Source organism: Pteropus alecto, unplaced genomic scaffold (genome assembly GCF_000325575.1).
Source record: "Pteropus alecto unplaced genomic scaffold, ASM32557v1 scaffold95, whole genome shotgun sequence".
In the NCBI taxonomy this organism is placed as follows: domain Eukaryota; kingdom Metazoa; phylum Chordata; class Mammalia; order Chiroptera; family Pteropodidae; genus Pteropus; species Pteropus alecto.
Genome location: NW_006441071.1, coordinates 2,067,874 through 2,086,118, shown reverse-complemented (window position 1 = coordinate 2,086,118; position 18,245 = coordinate 2,067,874). Strand labels below are relative to the sequence as shown.

At 38.8% G+C, this 18,245-nt stretch overlaps 1 protein-coding gene across 4 annotated transcripts in view; it reads left to right on the top strand.

Moving 5' to 3' along the window:
* Nucleotides 1-18,245, top strand: part of ADAMTSL1 (ADAMTS like 1) — a 391,854-nt gene that overhangs the window by 109,219 nt on the left and 264,390 nt on the right. For all 4 annotated transcript variants that reach the window (XM_015594546.2, XM_015594545.2, XM_006918348.3 and 1 more), the window contains exon 5: nucleotides 15,395-15,521. In XM_015594546.2, the coding sequence (XP_015450032.1) occupies nucleotides 15,395-15,521 (127 nt within the window). The remainder of the gene's footprint in view (nucleotides 1-15,394; nucleotides 15,522-18,245) is intronic.

Below are 18,245 nucleotides of genomic sequence, written 5' to 3'. Positions count from 1 at the left end.
AAAAAAATTGGTTTTGAATATTCTCTCTAACCAAGGTAGATTTGCTGATCACTCACTTTTATTAAATTTAGCTGTCATTCCAACACATTCATATCAGTATAGGCTTCCATGGAGAAAACAGGACCCCCAGCTCTTGCTCCAGCTCCTGAAAAATATATTTTTCCCCAGACTTCAGGTGTTAGAATGACTTTGAGAAATCTTCATCTTGTGTTGACAGATACATTTGGTCATTGTTACTCGCTTATACCTATTTGACAGTGGCCCTGAATTAACTTTGAACTAGTGGTCCAGAAGTGGAGAGCTAAGGACTGATATTTTAAGAATTCTAAGCACTCCTCTTTCATTTAAGTTGGCTGCAGAGGAGAGGATTTGCTGCTCCACAGCAATTTCAGAGAGGTTATTTTATTTCTAACAGAATCCTTAAAAACTCCCAGCTATCATTTCCCAAAGAGCAGACCAGGCATGTTTCTATTTCATTGGCTACTTTAGCAGGGTAAAGGGAAGTTATAAACCTTCTCCAATGAAGTTCCATCTGCTCTGCCCTCTAAAAGAGAGTCTGTTTCTTCTACTAGACTGAGGTTATGATTTTACTTCATATATGCTGTTGTGAAATCCAGAGGAGGTACAGTGGATCTGAGCTTTTACAAACTTGACCCTATACCTAGAGCTGTGAGACAAGTCCACAGGTACTCAGATCACTAAGTCATTGCGTAAACAGGAGGTATTTGCTTCTCTATGTGAAAATGCATCTGAAACTGTAAAAAATGACTTGGTGATCTGAGTACCTGTGGACTTGTCTCTCCTCCCCCAAAGTAATGAGCACATATGGTCTGATAATTAGAGGGACTGTGAAGTAGAAAACTTGAAAATCTTCACGTCAGATCCTTTCAACGGGTATATAATGTAGATTTGATTATAACTCATGAGAGAACTGAGAGAGTATGATGTATCTAAGCAAGTGGTAATAAATCATCACATTCAGATTGAGTCAATTGTTCCGCCCATGATGTCATGCTGCTTCTTTCAGGGCGTAGGGCTGTACAACAGGTAGATTCTTGGTGAAAGTAATGACGTTCCAGGTGAAGAAGTAGCCAGAGAAGTGAATGTGTGGCCAAAAGGCTGAGATGGGACACTATGGTCTGGTTGGTCCTAAGTGTAACATTTCCAGAGGGAGAAAAAATACTTTTAACAATTATAGGCTCATGGTAGAATTGAGGATCATATCATATCTCTATCTGTTCTGTGACAGAGTACAAAAATCATTTTTTTCAATAAGATAAGTTTACTATCTCATCAAAATATTCTAGGGTATGACTTATTTCTCTAGGAATAATGTTAGATTAAACCTTTAGTTTCTACAGCTGATCTGAAACTTTCCTGTCTTCTACAGGCATTAGAGCCATATGGAATAAAAGTTTGCAGGTTTTTTTACAGACGATATTTTTGCATAAACTCTATTTTGATCACCTTTCTCAGGCTTTACTCTGAGACAGATATGGCAGTAGAGAACCAGGGAAAAGAAAAGAAATACATCAACTGAGGACATCTTTTACTGACTTTGAATTAGAATACTAATAACACCAATCAGACATATGGAGTAATATGTTTTGAGAAGTAACCAGGAATTGACTTGAGAGCCAAAGAATGGCAGAAGTCCTCCTGACTTGAGGATCTGAGACACTCGAACGATTATAATGGAAGGAGAACTCTTTTGGGGCACAAATATGTCCCTCTTTACCTTTCCTTTTTCTTCACCTGTAGCCTTGACACACACACATACGTAAAGCATACTACTGCTTTTGGAATAGTCACTTCAGATAACACATCCAGACATGTAAATGAGGCTTTTAGTGTATGCAGAAATTTGATGACTTATGGCCCATATCTGGATTTTGAACTCTTTAGATGTAAATTTGCACAAAATTTTCCAGAGCTTTGTGCTTGAATGAGTTCTAGCCATCATAGCAGAATGGCTACTTTGTGGTAACTTACTGAACAAACACATTCCAGTACGATCCACATTTGTACCAGGGCAGAAGACCAGCTGCTGTCCTTTCTTCTCAACAAAGGACTCTTGTGTTTGAACAAAAACGCTGTACTGTATGCCCAGCAGCAGAAGGGAGTCTGAGCAGTGATGTCAAAGTATACCGTGATGTCACCCCAATTCACAAAGAATTACAGTTAATGCCATGTGAAGTGAGGCCAAATTCAACACTTTCCCTCTTGGGTACTTCACAGTCTGAGAGACAGAAGCAAGGCCAGAGGTCAGGCCTTTGTATAATTTTGTTTCGCATTCTCCAGACACCCTAATTTTGGAAGCAGGGAAAGGAGAAGACAGCCTGTTAAAGAAAAGTCCCCTGACCATGTGCTGAGAATGAATTCTGGTGTCTGTATGCACACATGTCTATACTAGGTTAATTCTTAGGATTTCTGCTGAAGACTACCAGACAAACACATTTAACTAGAAACAGACCCAGAAATAAATAAGAAAGGAACAAAATAAATCAGACTGGTAGCACCTGGGAAATTTAATAAACGTTGGAAATAAAACTTAGCCATGGTCTTTTTTCCTTTTCAGGGTGTTTATCTAGTCATTAGATAGATCAGATCTCGATTTCAAGAAAGGCAGCACAGGAAAAACTCTTAAAATGTTTACAATCGAATAAATTCACCTCTCTATCAGCTGTATTATACCCCTAACATTGATATCTCCCTTTTCTTCCAATTACTTTATAATATAAAAAGATAAGCACCACAGAAACAGTGACAATTCCCCCAACATCTCTAGAAGTGCAGTGTGAGCAAGCTAATGAGGAACACAGGAAAATATCTTTAGCTCAAACAATAAAGAGGATAGAATGGGACCTTTAAAATAAGCACCTGGCCAAATCTCATTCCTCTGAAACCAGGTCCTCCTCTAGACTAACCACTGAGATGGTTAAAGTCCCTAACCTCTGATGGAGGTGAGGATGGGTAGGCTGATGATGGGGAAGGACTGTGGCTCTGGTCCAGCCAGATGACCAGCCAAAGGGGTGGAGCTCACACAGAGTAATGAGAAGTATCAGGCCAGTGGGCTGTCCAAGCTAAAGTCCATTAGGAAGAGCCAAGAATCAGGTACTAAGGAGATCAAGTACAAAGTGAGTTTCCAGGTCCAGAGTTGATTCAGAGATAGGCGTGATGCCCAGAGTGTTGTGCCTAATGGAAAAGAGGTCCAAGGGTGTATTGCTTGGAAATAATAAGCATTTATACCCCATGGCGATTCTGGAGTAATGGATAAAGCATTAGAGACATAGCAGGCAAAATGACAAGGAGAAATTAAACTCTTAGATTACAGTACTAAAAACTGGCATACATAGAGATCATTTTCTTTTTTGACAGAGGACAATTTTTTGGCCTTTGGAACTAGCGACAAAGAGTTTAAGTTGTTATGTTTTAGGCTGGGACAAGAAGGAAAATTCTTTGAAACCATAATATATCCCTGACCCTTGGAGCCTTGCCTATACAGTAGACCTCCTTATCCACAAGAGATATGTTCTGAGACCCCCACTGGATGCCTGAAATTGTGAATAGTACCGAACTCTGTATATACTATGGTTTTTTTCCTACACATACATACCTACGATAAAGTTTAGTTTATAAATTAGGCACAGTGAGAGATGAACAACAACAATAATAAAATAGAACAATTATAATACATTGTAATAAAAGATATGTGAATATGGTCACTCCTTTCCAGGGGTCCCTTGCTGAAGTGTTCACACAGGCTCAATGTTTTCTGGCACAACATGTTGCTGTTAATCGGAACACATTTTCTGTTCATTTCTTCTACCCACAAATTCAACGTCTTTTCCATCTTAACTGAGCACTTATCACGCACTGTGGCCACAACTTTCACAATTTGAGGTGCAACAGCAAAACTAGCACAAATTTCTTTTTTCTTCTTCACGATTTCATGAGTAAAAGATTCGTTCTTACCGTAGATCTTAGCAAACTCATCATATGATTTTTTTTCTTTCCTTATTAAGTTGAGAATTTTCATCTTTTCACTCAAAGGAAGTATTTTGTGGCTTTCTTTGGCATATTCAAATTTCCAGACTTGCATTTTGGGGCTATTATAAAGTAAAACAAGGGCTACTTGAACACAAGTACTGCTGTACTGAGACAGTCGATCCGATAACCGAGATGACTAGTAAGTGACTAATGGGTGGGGAGCATCTACAGCGTGGAGACGCAGGACACAGGGATGATTCACATCTCTCAAGAGGGATGGCATGAGATTTCATCACGCTACTCAGAATGTCAGGCAATTTAAAACTTAAGTATTGCTTATTTCTGGAATTTTCCATTTAATATTTTCAGACATGGTTGACCGCGGATAAGTGAAACTGGATTAGTGGGATCTACTGTGTATTTCATTCATTCATTCGTTCAACAAATTTTTATTGGTTACTTGTTATGTTATTAGATACTTTGTGGTGTTATGTTCTAGTAGGAGATAGAAAATAAACAATTAACTTAATAAATATGTAGATTATGTTGTATTATAAAATAATCGTCATGGAATAAAAGAGAAAAATAGAGACAGGTTAAGAGAACTTGGGTCGAGGAAGGGAATCAGCTTTAAATCATTTGGTCAAAGAAGGTCTCACTGAGAAGGTGCAAGTTTCCAGAAGACTTAAAGGAGACAGCTGCTATAGAGGCATCTAGGGAGGAATGTTCCAATCAGAAGGAACAACTGTGCTGCTTTAAGATGAGAAACTGCTTGGTGTGTTTAAAGACAGCAAGGAGCATGAGCCAGAGGGAGATAAATTCGGAGAGGTAATTCAGTTAGGTGATGTAGCACCGTGTAGACCATTGCATGGTCTCTGGTGAATCCAGAAGAAAACCGAGCAGTCCTACCAGTGATGGCTAAACTTAGAGGAGAGAATGCCGTATATGGGGAGGGCCCCTTTGGAAAATATTTGCCTGGAGGCAAAGGAGTTAATGCTTTTACATAAATTCTTTTTACATATGTGTGTATTAGAGCAGTGGTTCCCAAACTTTTTGGCACCAGGGACAGGTGCTCCTGTGAGAACCTAAGGCCTGATGATCTGAGGTGGAGCTGAGGTGGTGATGCTAGTGCTAGGGAGTGGCCGCAAACACAGATGAAGCCTCACTCGCTTGCCTGCCGCTCACCTTCTGCTGTGCGGCCCGGTTCCTAACAGGCCACAGACCTGGATCAGTCTACTGCCTGGGGGTTGAGGACCCCTGTATTAGAGAGTAAGAGAGCTACACCTCATCACTTAACCTAATAACCTGTGAGTATTTACCAGAATTTCCCTGTGGCATGTGTATGTAGCTATTGAACAAAAGTAACTCATCTTTTTTCATGTGTTCATTTCTTTAAAAAAGAAAAAGCCTGCCAATGAGGATATATTTGCAAAGCTCCTGAATGCAAAGATCCAACTTTTTTCCTGGTGCTCAATCTTAGGATTTGCAGAGCCGTAGGCTGGTGTTGCTTTTGGTAGCAAGGTTTGGCTGACAGAAGCATGTTCATCCTCCTCCTTCTTGGCTCTTCACTGCCCTCTGACCCCCAAGAGGAACTTCATATATCATACTATCGTGGGATCACTCATCTGTGACATACCTTGGATTACAGCTCCAGCAACACCAATTCCTAGTAATGTGATCTTTGGCAAGCCGTTGAACCTTTCTGAGTATCAGTTTTATTTTGTAAAATAGACATAATTTTAGCTAGTTTTCAAGGTTGTTATGAGAATTAAGTGAAAAGACATGTATATATTATGCCTAAACATAGCATATGTTGGGAAAACAAGCATATCATACTCTTCCCTTCTCCAGGCGGCTTTCTCCTCTGCTTTCTCCTCCTCCGTGCCACTTTAACCTTTAGTCTCAGTGATTTCACTCCCTTTCTGTTCTCACCTATTTTGAGGAAATGATCTGATTAAAGCCATTTACTCTAGATTGGGACCATGCCTACTACTTATGTGTATTCCCCACAGCACCATAATAGCCAGCACAATGCCTTATGCTCAGTTGATTTGGTTTAATTTAAGTATAATCAACAACTTTATGTGTTAGTCCTCCCAAAGGTATTTGAACAACAAACAAAGGACTATACCAGTGGTTCCCAACTTTTTAACACAAAGGGGTCCTTTATTATTTTTTTCCTATGGGCCTTGTGTTTTGGAAGTTTCCATTTACTCAAAGCACTGAATGTATTAAGTAATAATTTGTTTTCCCATTTTATGACTTAGAGACCTGAGTACAATTAAGAATAAATGTAATAAAGATCAGGATTCAGCTTATTTGTATAATGAGATGGTTGGTGTTTTGGTGACCTTCTGTGGTTTTATTGCAGGTAAATATATTTCCATTAGGTGCTCAGAAATACTAAACATAGCTCATGGACCACTATTGGCACCTTTGTGAATGACCAGGGATCTTGTTTTCTCACATGGAAAACCGTAGTTGAAAAGAAACAAGTATGTAAAGGAGGAAATTTGTTCCCCCATAGCAAACCATAAGAAGTGTAGATAGAGTATGTATGTGCACGTGTATGTGAGAGCAGGGCGGGCAGGAGGGGGCGGGTAGTCAAGGACGTGTGCAGCAAAGGTATAGGTGGGGAGTGGTACCTGCCTGTTTACTTCCTATATGTGCTTCCTAGTCACGTAGTACAGATAAAGCCACCTATTTGTCCCTGGGCGTAAGTCTGCCTCTAGTGGTGGTGATCTTGATACAAATATTCAACCTTGTAATCACTGTTCAGCATTGCCATAATAAATACTCTGTAGTGTGTGTTTTCATGGTTCATAGGCAGCCTAATATAATTTAGCAGTAATCCCAAGTTGTAATTTGGTTTTGTTATTTACCAGCTATGTGACCTTGAGGAAGTTATTTTTCTTTTCTAAACTTGTGTTAGAATCTGTACTTGAAATCGTTCAAATCTAAAGAGAATGTTAATCTTAAGAGAAATATTTGTGGAGAATTGCCTAAAAGATAGTCAGCCAATTCATTTCTCTGACTCTGGAATGGTAATTTGGTTTAGTTTCCTCACATGACAGCCATACTCCGTTGGATTTGGCTTTTAGAGTACAATGTCGTAGAGGATCTGGTACCACATAAAATCTCAGTGGCAAAGAATGCTGCTCTTGATTAGCGATATCTGTTGAGGATCCTGGCAGGGAAAACAACTGCACATGTGCCATATTTTTGCCAGTCCAGCTCTAAATGTTGTAAAGTCTATCTTTAGATTAAGTCAGACCATCACAATGTTCTGTGCCTGAATTATTTGTTTCAACTTCTTTAATTTTCTTTTACCAAATGTTCCTTGACCATTAGTGTTCATGAAAGGTTATTGAAGAACCAGCTCTTTGAAACTCCTTGTATTTATTCGTTCAGATGTTATTGGGACATCGTTGCATGGCACTGTCTTTCAGAAAACTCACAACAGATGTATGTCTAGGATTTCGGTACTTTCAGTAATTATGATTCTCCTGAGCTGGTTCATTATTCATTTATTACATAAATATTTATTGAGCATCTACTACAAGGAATGCATTACCCTATACAGTTTCTGAAAGAGCCAATAGGTGCTGTGACCCTTGTACCGCCTCATGTTTTTCTCTTTTCTAGGAAGCTCACATCCAGCTATCTGACCCCAATCTAGCAAATGTATAGGACTTCACAGTGTACATTCTGTATAGTTCTTTCATTTCTGGCTTTACTCCTCTTTCTCACCCTCATTATTCTCTTTGCCCCATTTTTGCTCTTTTTCAAGAATTTTATTTGTTGTATCATATGTATTTGCTATGTCTTTTTAATAAAGTGAATCATAAACAAATCAATCGATATCTAAATCTTTTGAAGATAAATTTGAGAATATACTGTCTTTCTTGTTAACATAAATAGTAAATGACTTATAATCGATGCAAAAGCACACTCTTTAAATCCTATCTGAATTAAATAATTATAAATAAGAGCAGCTGTGATCAGATTTGCAGTTTAGTTTTTCATATTTGTCTTTCCCAGTGCTGAAAATAAAGGGATTTAAAAGTTTCTTACCTCATGGTGTTGGATCAAGAAAAGCTTGACATCATTGGCTCAGTATTTAATGCCAGAAGTTGAGGTTCTTATGGGAAACCATTTGAAATGTAGCCAGTGTGAACCCATCTAAGCATGTCAGTCTGGGGCATGATATCTGCTTGTGAATTGTGTTTATTTATATTCTCCTAGTTATTCACGTGGTGATCTTTCTTTCTCTTGTGGCTCTTAGTGAAGACATTTTATTATACATATTTTGGTGTCTAGAGAGTTTCAGTCTTGTGTTCTGCCTGTTCACTTGCTATCAGCTCTGTAAAGTGAAGGAAGAAACCTCTATCAGCACATACTATAGGCCCGATGCCTAAAATCTACACAACATGCTAAAAGTCTGTGAGCCAACTTGGATTGAATGTTAAAGCCTTACTTTTTTATTTAGGGTTTCTTCCCCCTTCATTTAGTAAATTGTAAAGGAGAATGAAAGGAAATCAGTTTTAAGTAGGTGTGTTCTCAAAAGCTGAAGGACTGCATGTCTGCACACGTATATGTATATGTATGCTAAAAGCAATCATTTAATACAGACAAGCAAAAGTTGATGACTCACTAGTGGTGCTTAAACTGCTGAAACATCTAGGAGCTTCTCACTTTGTCACCTGAGACAAATTTAAAAAAAAAAAAATGCAATACTGTACAATCATTTTGGATTGGGTTGTGGGGTGGGGGCGAGATGGTTAGATCACTGTATCAAGCTGACACCTAGTAGCAGAATACTAACAAGCTGCATTAGGCTAAAATATTCAGTTAGTTTTCTATCCTTTACCAAAAAAATCCATGCATTTGCTAAAAATATGAGTGGTCATTATCTCACTTTAATTTTTTGTCCAGAATGGGACAGGTCTAGGAACTCGGTGACCTGACATTGCCTTCCATGACATTTCACTAATAATAGCATAGGTAGACTTGGGAAACAGTCTCTTAAAAAGTATAGCCCTTCACAGTAATTCTTGTTCATGCATCAGGATAGAGGTTTAGGCTTGGCCTCTGGTTGTCATTAATGGTGTGTCTGTTTCTCTGTGTATACAGATATAAGCAAACATACATAATCACACACACATATGCACATTTTTGTAAACATGTGTGTCATCAATTATTGCAATCTAAGGTTGTGTACATATAGACTACATTGAAGTTATTAGCAAATTATTGTTTGGTGTTATGTGTTCCACTAATTCGCCAACATTCATTATGCATCTCAAACGTTAAACACTGTGCTTAGCAGCATCAGAAATACAAAGATTAATTTAAAAAGGCCTCTCAAATATCCCGTGATGTGGTGAGGAAACAGACATGTTAATAGGTTAAACTAAATATAAGTTATAGAACCATTTGAATTGAGTATATATAAAAGAAACCCCAGAATAATAGTAGCTTAAGCTCAAAAAAGATTTAGTCCCTCACAGAAAAGAGGTCAAGATGCAATCAGTCCAAGTAGTGATTCAGAACCAGGCTCTTCTCTTTCTGCTCTGTCATCCTTACTGCAAGGCTTCCATTCTCAGGATTATCTAATTCTTCGAGATATCAACGATAGCCAACAGGAAGGCAGGCGGGAGGCAGAAGGGGCCTTCCTCAACTAAGTCAGCTTGCATAAGTAGCCTTAGACGTGCATAAGGAGTCCCACACACGTCTGCTTTTATTTCACAAATTACAACTTGGTCACATAGTTCATGAGAAATGTTATTATTTGCCACCCCAAATAAAATTGGAGTTCCATTACTGAGAAAAATAAGGAAGGTGGATATTGGGTGGCAACCAGTAATCTCTGCCACATGTAGTTATGAACAGAAGGCCGAGGAAACATGAAGCAATAAAGAAGTTGACTTTGAAATCTGGAAAAGGCTTTTTTGAGGAGGAGACAATTTAGGATTTGAAGGATGAATAGGAGTTTGCCAAATAAAGGGTTGGGAATGAGTACTACAGGCAGAAATAGTAGCGTGTGCAAAGGCACAGGGCATCTGACATTATACCTGCCAATTAAGCCCATTTCCGTATTCCTATTTATTTTTTCTCTGTTATTAATGATAGCTCTTAAAATAACAATTTAACTAGTATTTAATTAATCTAACAGTTATAAAAGATCAACAGATTGAGGTATGTCAACAATAATTTTCCTGATATAACGGCAAATAATTTTTCACTTGGATCAAAATAAGTACATTTTATCTGATGATAAAGTATTCCACATTTTAAAAATAATCGAGTTAAAATATTTTGGCATTTTAAAAAGAAATTGATACAGAGGTGAGGGTGCGGGAACAGTTGCATCAGGGTGGTGTTTGTCTTTTCAATGCTGAAGTTAAACAAAGCCCAGTTAGAAATGACTTGATTCCTATTCTGAGGTCCATAAACCCACATTGAGAGTTCACTGTGGTCTGGCCAAATTAGCCTTAAAGTATGTCACCTTACTTTAAGGCCAAATTAGCCTTAAAGTAAGTAACTAACTTAAAGTAAGCTGTTCCTATCATGATTCTTACTTTGGACCTGTGAAGCTAGATTGTTCTTTTCTTAAAAAGGCTTTAGAACCATAAGAAATCCTTAGGATTAGAGAGATTTTCACAATTATCTTCTCTTTTTTTTGTCTCCTTTAGAGACATCAGAGCCCATTAAAAGTTTTCCAGAGAAGATTTTTGAGAAACCTGAAAATTCTTTAATTCATGAAATAAACATATTTAGTTTTGAGACATCTGAGAGTGTAAATTCCCATGTCCACTGCCCACCTTGTCCTTCCACAGAGCTGAGTATCTTGTAAGATAAAAGTCATCTCTTTCCAACCCCAAAAATGACAGTAGAGTCCATGATTCTTTGAATACTGCCCAAATTAAGATTGCCATGTTTTCTCAAAGGATTCATCTCTACAAAGACAATCAGATTATTTAATCTTCCGATATCTTTTTTTTTTTTTTTTTTTTTTTTTTTTTTGGCCAACTTTGGTTTTTACTTACTTTCTAATTAGCTAGTATCTAGGCATGACTAAAATATGCACTAAACCTCACAGCAACATCTTTTGTCTAAATAACTCTGACTTACTATTTATATCTCGGCTCAAAAGACTTTTCTTAGGAATGTCTTCTCTGGCCTCTTTAACCAGATCAGATTCTCCATATTTTATGTTTTCAGAGTACCATGTATCTATGTTTTATAGCTTGTATAATGATTATCAATTTACATATATATGATGATTTGAGTAATATGTGGCTCCACCACTGTACTCTGCGTCCCATGAGGGTCAGCCTCTATGTGTTTAAATTCACAATTGGATTTTGCTCCTCGCAGAGTGAATATGAAGTTGCTCAGCTCATGCGTGGGTTCATTTTGAAAATGATTTTACTGCAGCCATGTAGAAGCACATCAAAGAAGACTAAAGGCAACATGTGCTTGGCTCTGCAAGGACAAAGGTTGGCTGAATTCTGGTGCAGCCTCACTGCAGCCTCTGAACATATCGAAGTGCGTTGCTGCTTCACCACAGTGAACCCCTCAGGACGGAGCCAGCCAACCTTTGCTCCCCACTTAGGAGCTGACCATTCGGTTTTCTTGATATCTTTGCACTTCAAAAACTGTAAAACTGTTAAAGAAGTTGGTGCTTTGCCATCTATTTTAAAGATGCCTGCACACTTTTAATTAAAAAAATACACGTTAACACATTTAAAATTATGGTATATTTATAACACAATGCTAAATAATTGTGTTTTTAAACCTTTGTCTAAATATGTGTTTGTAATTATTTAATAAAGGTACAGAAAGGAAAATTAAGCCTCAAAGAAAGGTCACTTTAACAACCAGATTTTTGAAAGATGGGATAAATTGTGCAGACTTTGTAGAGCCCCTTCAAATATTACTACAGTTCTCTTTATTTTTTGTATTTTTTTACAGCTCTATTGCAATATAATAGACAATTAATTGCTTATATTTACAGTGTAAAATTCAGTGAGTTTTTTCAATTACAGTTGGCATACAATAATATAGTAGTTGCAGGTGTACAGCATAGTGATTAGAGATCTGTATAACTCACAAAGTGATCACCCCCACTAAATCTAGTTCCCCTCTGCCTCTTACATATTTATTATAATATTATTGACTGTATTCCTTATGTTATACTTTATATCTCCATGACTATTTTGTAACTATCCATTTGTACTTTTTAATCCTTTTGCCCTTTTTCACCAACCCCCCAATCCCTCTCCCATCTAGTAGCCCTCAAAATTTTCTCCATATCTGAGTTTGTTTCCATTTGTGTTGTTTATTTTGTTCTTTAGATTCCACATATATGTGAAATCCTGTAGTATTTGTCTTTCTCTATCTGACTTATTTCTTTCAGTGCAGTACTCTCTAGGTCCATCAAGGCAATATCTTTTTCCATCGCTGTACTTTTAGTCTGTGTGTGTCTTTTAATCTGAAGTGAGTCTCTTGTAGGCAGCATTATGTAAAGGTCTTGTTTTCTTTTCAATTCAGCCACTCTATCTTTTGACTGGAGCACTTAATTTTTTTTTTATTTGAGGTACTTGTTGATATGTAGTTATTACCATTCTTTATTCATGTTTTTGATACATGAAGTCCCTCCAACATTTCCTGTAATACTGGCTTGGTGGTGATCATGAGTTTTCATCACTTTGAATATTTTAGGCCAAGTCTTTCTGTCCTGCAAAGTTTCTTTTGAGAAGTCAGCTGCCAGTCTTATAGGAGCTCCCTTGTAAGTAACTAACTGCTTTTCTCTTGATGCTTTTAAGGTTCTCTCTTTATATTTATTTAACCTTTGGCATTTTAATTATGATGTGTCTTAGTGTGGGGCTCTTTGGGTTCATCTTTTTGGGGACTCTGAGCTTCCTAAGGTTATATGTCTATTTCCTTCACCAGCTTAGGGAAGTTTCCATCATTATTTTTTCAAATAGGTTTTCAACTTCCTCCTCTCTTCCCCAGGCATCCATAAAATACGAATATCTGATGTTATCGTATAGGCTCCTTATCTTCATTATTTTGGATTCTTTTTTCTTGTTGCTGTTCTGATTGGGTCTCCTCTTTTACCCCATCCTCTATATCGATGACTCGATCCTCTACTTTTTCTACTCTGTTGATTCCCTCTAATATACTCTTCATCTCAAATATTGTATTCCTCATTTTTTACTGGTTCCATCTCCATTTTTATCTTTTTATCTCTTTGTTAAAGTTCTCACTGAGTTCATCTACTCCCCCTAAGTTCATTGAGCATCCTTATAACCAGTGTTTTAAACTCTGCATCTGGTGGATTGCTTGACTCCATATTTCCTGGAGCTCTTTTCTGTTCTTTTATATGGGACATGCTTCTTTTTCTCTCTATTTTGGCTGCCTTTCTCTGTTTCTATGTATTAGGCAAAGCTCTGAAGTCTCCCAGTCTTATTAGCATGGCTTTGTGTAGTAGGTATCCAGTGGCACAGCCCTGAGAGGGGTCCAACTGCAGGCCAAGTTTAGCCCCAGCCTGTACCCCTCCAGGGCCACTTGGTAAGATTCAGCAAACAATTCACAAATGCTGTGCTTATAGTTGCTTCAAGAGGCCACGCCGGTGTCTGAGGCTAGGTGTCACCAGTGTGGGGCTTAGAGCTGCCCAGCAAGGGGCACAGAGCACACCAAGGGCATCACTAGATGTGGCTTGGGTAGGGCCGTAAGTTGGGAGGGGTGGGATTTCAGGAAATCCTCTGGGCTGAATGACCTCTGTCATACAGTTTGATGACATCTCAGGTATGGCAGTGACTGCATCTGCACGCTGTGAGTGGGGAGGAACAATGGATGCCACCAGCATTTCTACCGGGAAAAAGCCTCACCTCTGGCCCCCTTGCTCCAGTGCCTGACAACCTAGTGTCCTCCTGTATGTCTTTGGTGGCCCCCAAGCAGCCGACCTGGTGCTGGTGCTCAGAGCTAGCGAGTCTGTCACTGCAAAAGTCTGATTCCCTTTTAAGAGGAATGTCTATACCTGCTGGCAGGAACTGCCATAGCTGCTGTCTCACTCAGCCTCATGGGACCCAGCAGCCTCACATCTTTGCCTCTTTTACCATTGCAGGGTGATTTCTTATTTCTCTCCCTAGTTGTAAGGCTTCTGTTCATCCAGACTCCAGGAAACTCTGCTTGCCATTTGCTCCGTGATTCTGTCACGACTCTGGTGTGGTCACAAGAGGAGATGTACAAAGCATCTGTCATCTATGCCGTCTTGCCCAGTCCCTCACACCTGAGATTACAGTTCTCTTTTTATTTTGTCAAAGACAGTAGTTGAAATAATTTGGAATTGGAAAAAAATCTTTTGATATTAGCTCTAACTAGAACTTTAGTGGTATCATAGTATAGTTTGGATTTGAATCTTTTTTAACTTGAACATTGGAAAAAGAAGAGTAAAAATACAAATGAATTTGCCCATATACTTGATAAATGCTTGTGATTTTGTTAAGCCTGACTTGGACTGAGCATAAATATTTTGTTAGATGATTTTAGAACTCAGCTACTTATTAACCAAGTGGCCTTGGCAAGATTCTTGACCTTACCTATAAAATGGGGCTATCGCACATGATAGTTTTGAGAATTAACGAGATATGTGTATTGTGCCTGGTACAGGACAGGGCCCAGCAAATAGCAGGCTCTCAGTGCTGGTTATCTCTGCTGCCCTCCATGTCCACCCTCCCCTCCCACCACATGCACATAATGCTAACCTTGTTTCTGTTGGCTCATTCTGTGATTCTGTTTTTCTTCTCTTAGTTGACCTGCTAGATAGAAAAAGAAGTATTTTCACTATATTTGCCAAGCACTTCTAGTTGCTTGTACTACATCAACGAACCCAAGATACAAAACCCCTACCCTTATGCATCTTATATTCTAAGGAGCATATGGAACATGGAGATTATTCATAAACTTTTTCTTGTTACACTTATTTCATGGTTGCATTTTTTTTGTGATTTGGGTGAATCATAATTATTGACAGTGGGAATTATTTTATAATTAAGGTTCTATAATATCAATAGTGCAGGGTTTTTCTCTCTCCCTCATCTTTTCCCTCTGGCTGAATCCCTCCTTGTCTTTCTTTCTCTCCCATCTTTTCCAACGTCCTCTCCCCCACCTTTCTTTTTGTGTGTGTATTTGAACTATAAAAAATTTTTACCCATGCTGTTTTTTTCTTCCTTAGCTTGATTCACATTCCAGCTAAATTCAGCTTCCTTTATGTGACGCATGTTTTGCACCTCCTCAGGGATGATAGAAGGGTTTTTTGGTGATGATAGGCCTCAGAATGCATCCTTCCATCATTAGGTACCTGATTGAATTACACATCTCTCTTTCTTGTTAGATCGTTGGCTGTGATCACCAGTTGGGAAGCACTGTCAAAGAAGATAACTGTGGAGTCTGCAACGGAGATGGGTCCACCTGCAGGCTGGTCCGAGGGCAATATAAATCTCAGCTCTCTGCAACCAAACGTAAGAAACTATAGATATGGGGAAATCTTTGGGCTTTTTGACTTGTTATCTGCCCGGCTTAGATCCCCTCAGCAACTAAGGAATAACACCTCCACAAAAATAGAGACAAATCTGAAAATACTGTGGAAAGTTTCATGTCTCTCCTCTGTGGATTAGTTCAAGTGAGACAAATCAGGTCACCTATTGCAACTCCAAGGAGGAAACCTTTCCATTTGAGGCACATTAAGAGTAAGCCAGATGTGGATCTAGGTACACTCTATGTGCAAGCTTGAGCTTGTTGCCCAACATGAGGACAGATTGCATCACAGTCCCTACCTAATACGTAGTCAGATGTGCCTGGTGGAATATAGCAGGGAAAATAGGTGGATCAGAACAAATTCACTCCTACTACAGTGAAGTCATGTGATCTTTTTTCAAAATTAACATTGGGCAGTAATTATGTAAAGCCATTCATTGACTTTTGTGTCCTAATATCTCTACACCAACACAATACATGTATTCTTACATTGCATGTATGTGCTGGAAACTTTACATAATCATCTCATTTAATCCTTATAGCAACCTTATAGGAAGGTACTGTTTATCCCCATGTTATGAATGAGGTATCTGAGGCTTAAACATGTTATGTGACTTGCTCAGAGTCACACAGCTATAAAGAAGCAAAACCCAGATTTAAAGCCAGAGTCTGATCCCAGAGCCTAAGCACTTATTTGTTCTGATCCCAGAGCCTAAGCACTTATTTGTTCTCACAGCCCTGCTGACTGTTTCCATGGTGGGACATTTGTAAACAGTCAGCTGGATCAAGGCAAGGTACCTCAGATATCTGCCAAGGTGCGTCCTGCTAGGGTAGATGGTCTCATCATACCTCACCCAACCATGGAGTGACACATCAATCTAGTTCATTTTACAATACACTGTGCTCTGTGGCAATTGCTCTTCTAGGTGCTGCAGCAGATATAGAAATAAAACAGCTCTGTACTCAAGGACATATGCATTTTTAGAATAATTTGACCTTGTTTGGCATATTGTCTCCAGATTTTGCCATTCTCCAGAATCCTTTAATAGATTCTTGATTGAGTATCTCCTTGTACATGTCTCCCTGCCTTGGGAAATGGGAATGAATGTCTTAACTGAATGTGTTTTTGTTCTCTTTACTTGTTGACTAGCTGGAGGAAAACAGTTGACATATGAGGGGTTTGTGGCTTTAAATGGACTTGTAGATCAAGAAGAAAGACAGTGTGCACTGGAGAACTATTCCAGGAAGTCAGGAAAAGGCAGCTTGCCAAAAGGACTAGGCTCTAGGGAAGAAGAAATGGCAGGGGAAAAGGCTAGGGACTTTTAAATGCATGAAACATTGGAGGTGCCAGCTTAGGGAACTCTCCACATTCTAACACCCCTGCAGGCAGTGAAAAATGTGATTCTGAAAAAAAAAAAAAAAACTGGCAGAGAGAATGGACGATGAGGTAAGTTAGACATTGATATAGTACATTCAGGCAAGTTTTTTTTTCCTTTGGTCATGCGTTGGTAGCATTTTCTATAAGATGAAAAATTAAAGAATTTAGACGATAGAAACCAGAGAAGGATAAAAGCATAATTCTTTTGTAAATCTTTAAAATTATGATGGGATATTTGAAAAAAAAAACCCTCTTAAGGAATACTAGAACAGTTAAAATCTTTTTACTTATTCATGTCACATAATTGAATCAGTGCTCATTATCTAGGAATCTAGAAATTTCTGTTAGACACAAAAATAGATGGCAGGCATGTGTGCAATACCTGCAGTACAGCACCTTCTGAGGGCATGCTTTTCCTGGTGGGAATCCTTCCTTTATTACCTATATTTATTCCATTATTCCGCCACCTTCCCATCCTCATAGAGGAGCCCAAAATTGCTGCTCAGATCCATATTCCTCTTACCCTCCTGTAGAGGGTGATCAGGGACCTTTGGGGCCTGAGTCACTGAAGCGAAGGGGGAAAAGCTCGGAAGGAACAAACTGAAGCAAATTGAGAGCCATAAGTCATCTCCAGGACTGCAAATAGATACTTCAGTGCAAAGCGCTCTATTCAAGACCGACAATGGGTAAATTATATAATACACAACCTGATGATTTTCCATAATGACAAAATGCAATAGATTCATTTACCTTAGCACTGATGACGCCTCATGACAAAATGATTTATATCAATAAAGCTCGGCATATGTGTGCACCTCACCACAATCTATAGCAGATGCTGAATAAACTGCCTCGCTTATATTTTCTCCACCCCAGAAAAACCTTCCACCCAAATTTACAGGCTGTGCGGTGACCCACAGGCAGGGAAGATTAGGCTGCTCTGCAGGGCCCAGTGTACTGGCCAGGTGAGTGGCTCTCCACCCACGAAGGCCTGGAGGAATTCTGCCAGGTTTCTCCTTGTGCTCTGCCAAAAGGACTGCAAGCCAGACACATGCTCTTTCGAACTCCTAGCACTTGGATTCCCCACATTGAACTCATTTTCTTCTGAACTTATATCCAAGTTTTTTTTTTTTCTTATGTTATCAAGCCTTGAGGGAACAAAGAAAAAAAAAAGGAGAATAGAGAAAGACTATGGTGGAAAGTGCCAGAAGAAAAGGAGAAGTAGGGGGAACTTATCAAATGGTTGCCATTTGCCGGCAAATAAAAAAAGAAACCCTCTTTGTATTAAAAGACATTATATTTGCCTAATGCAGATACAGAACAAAAATAA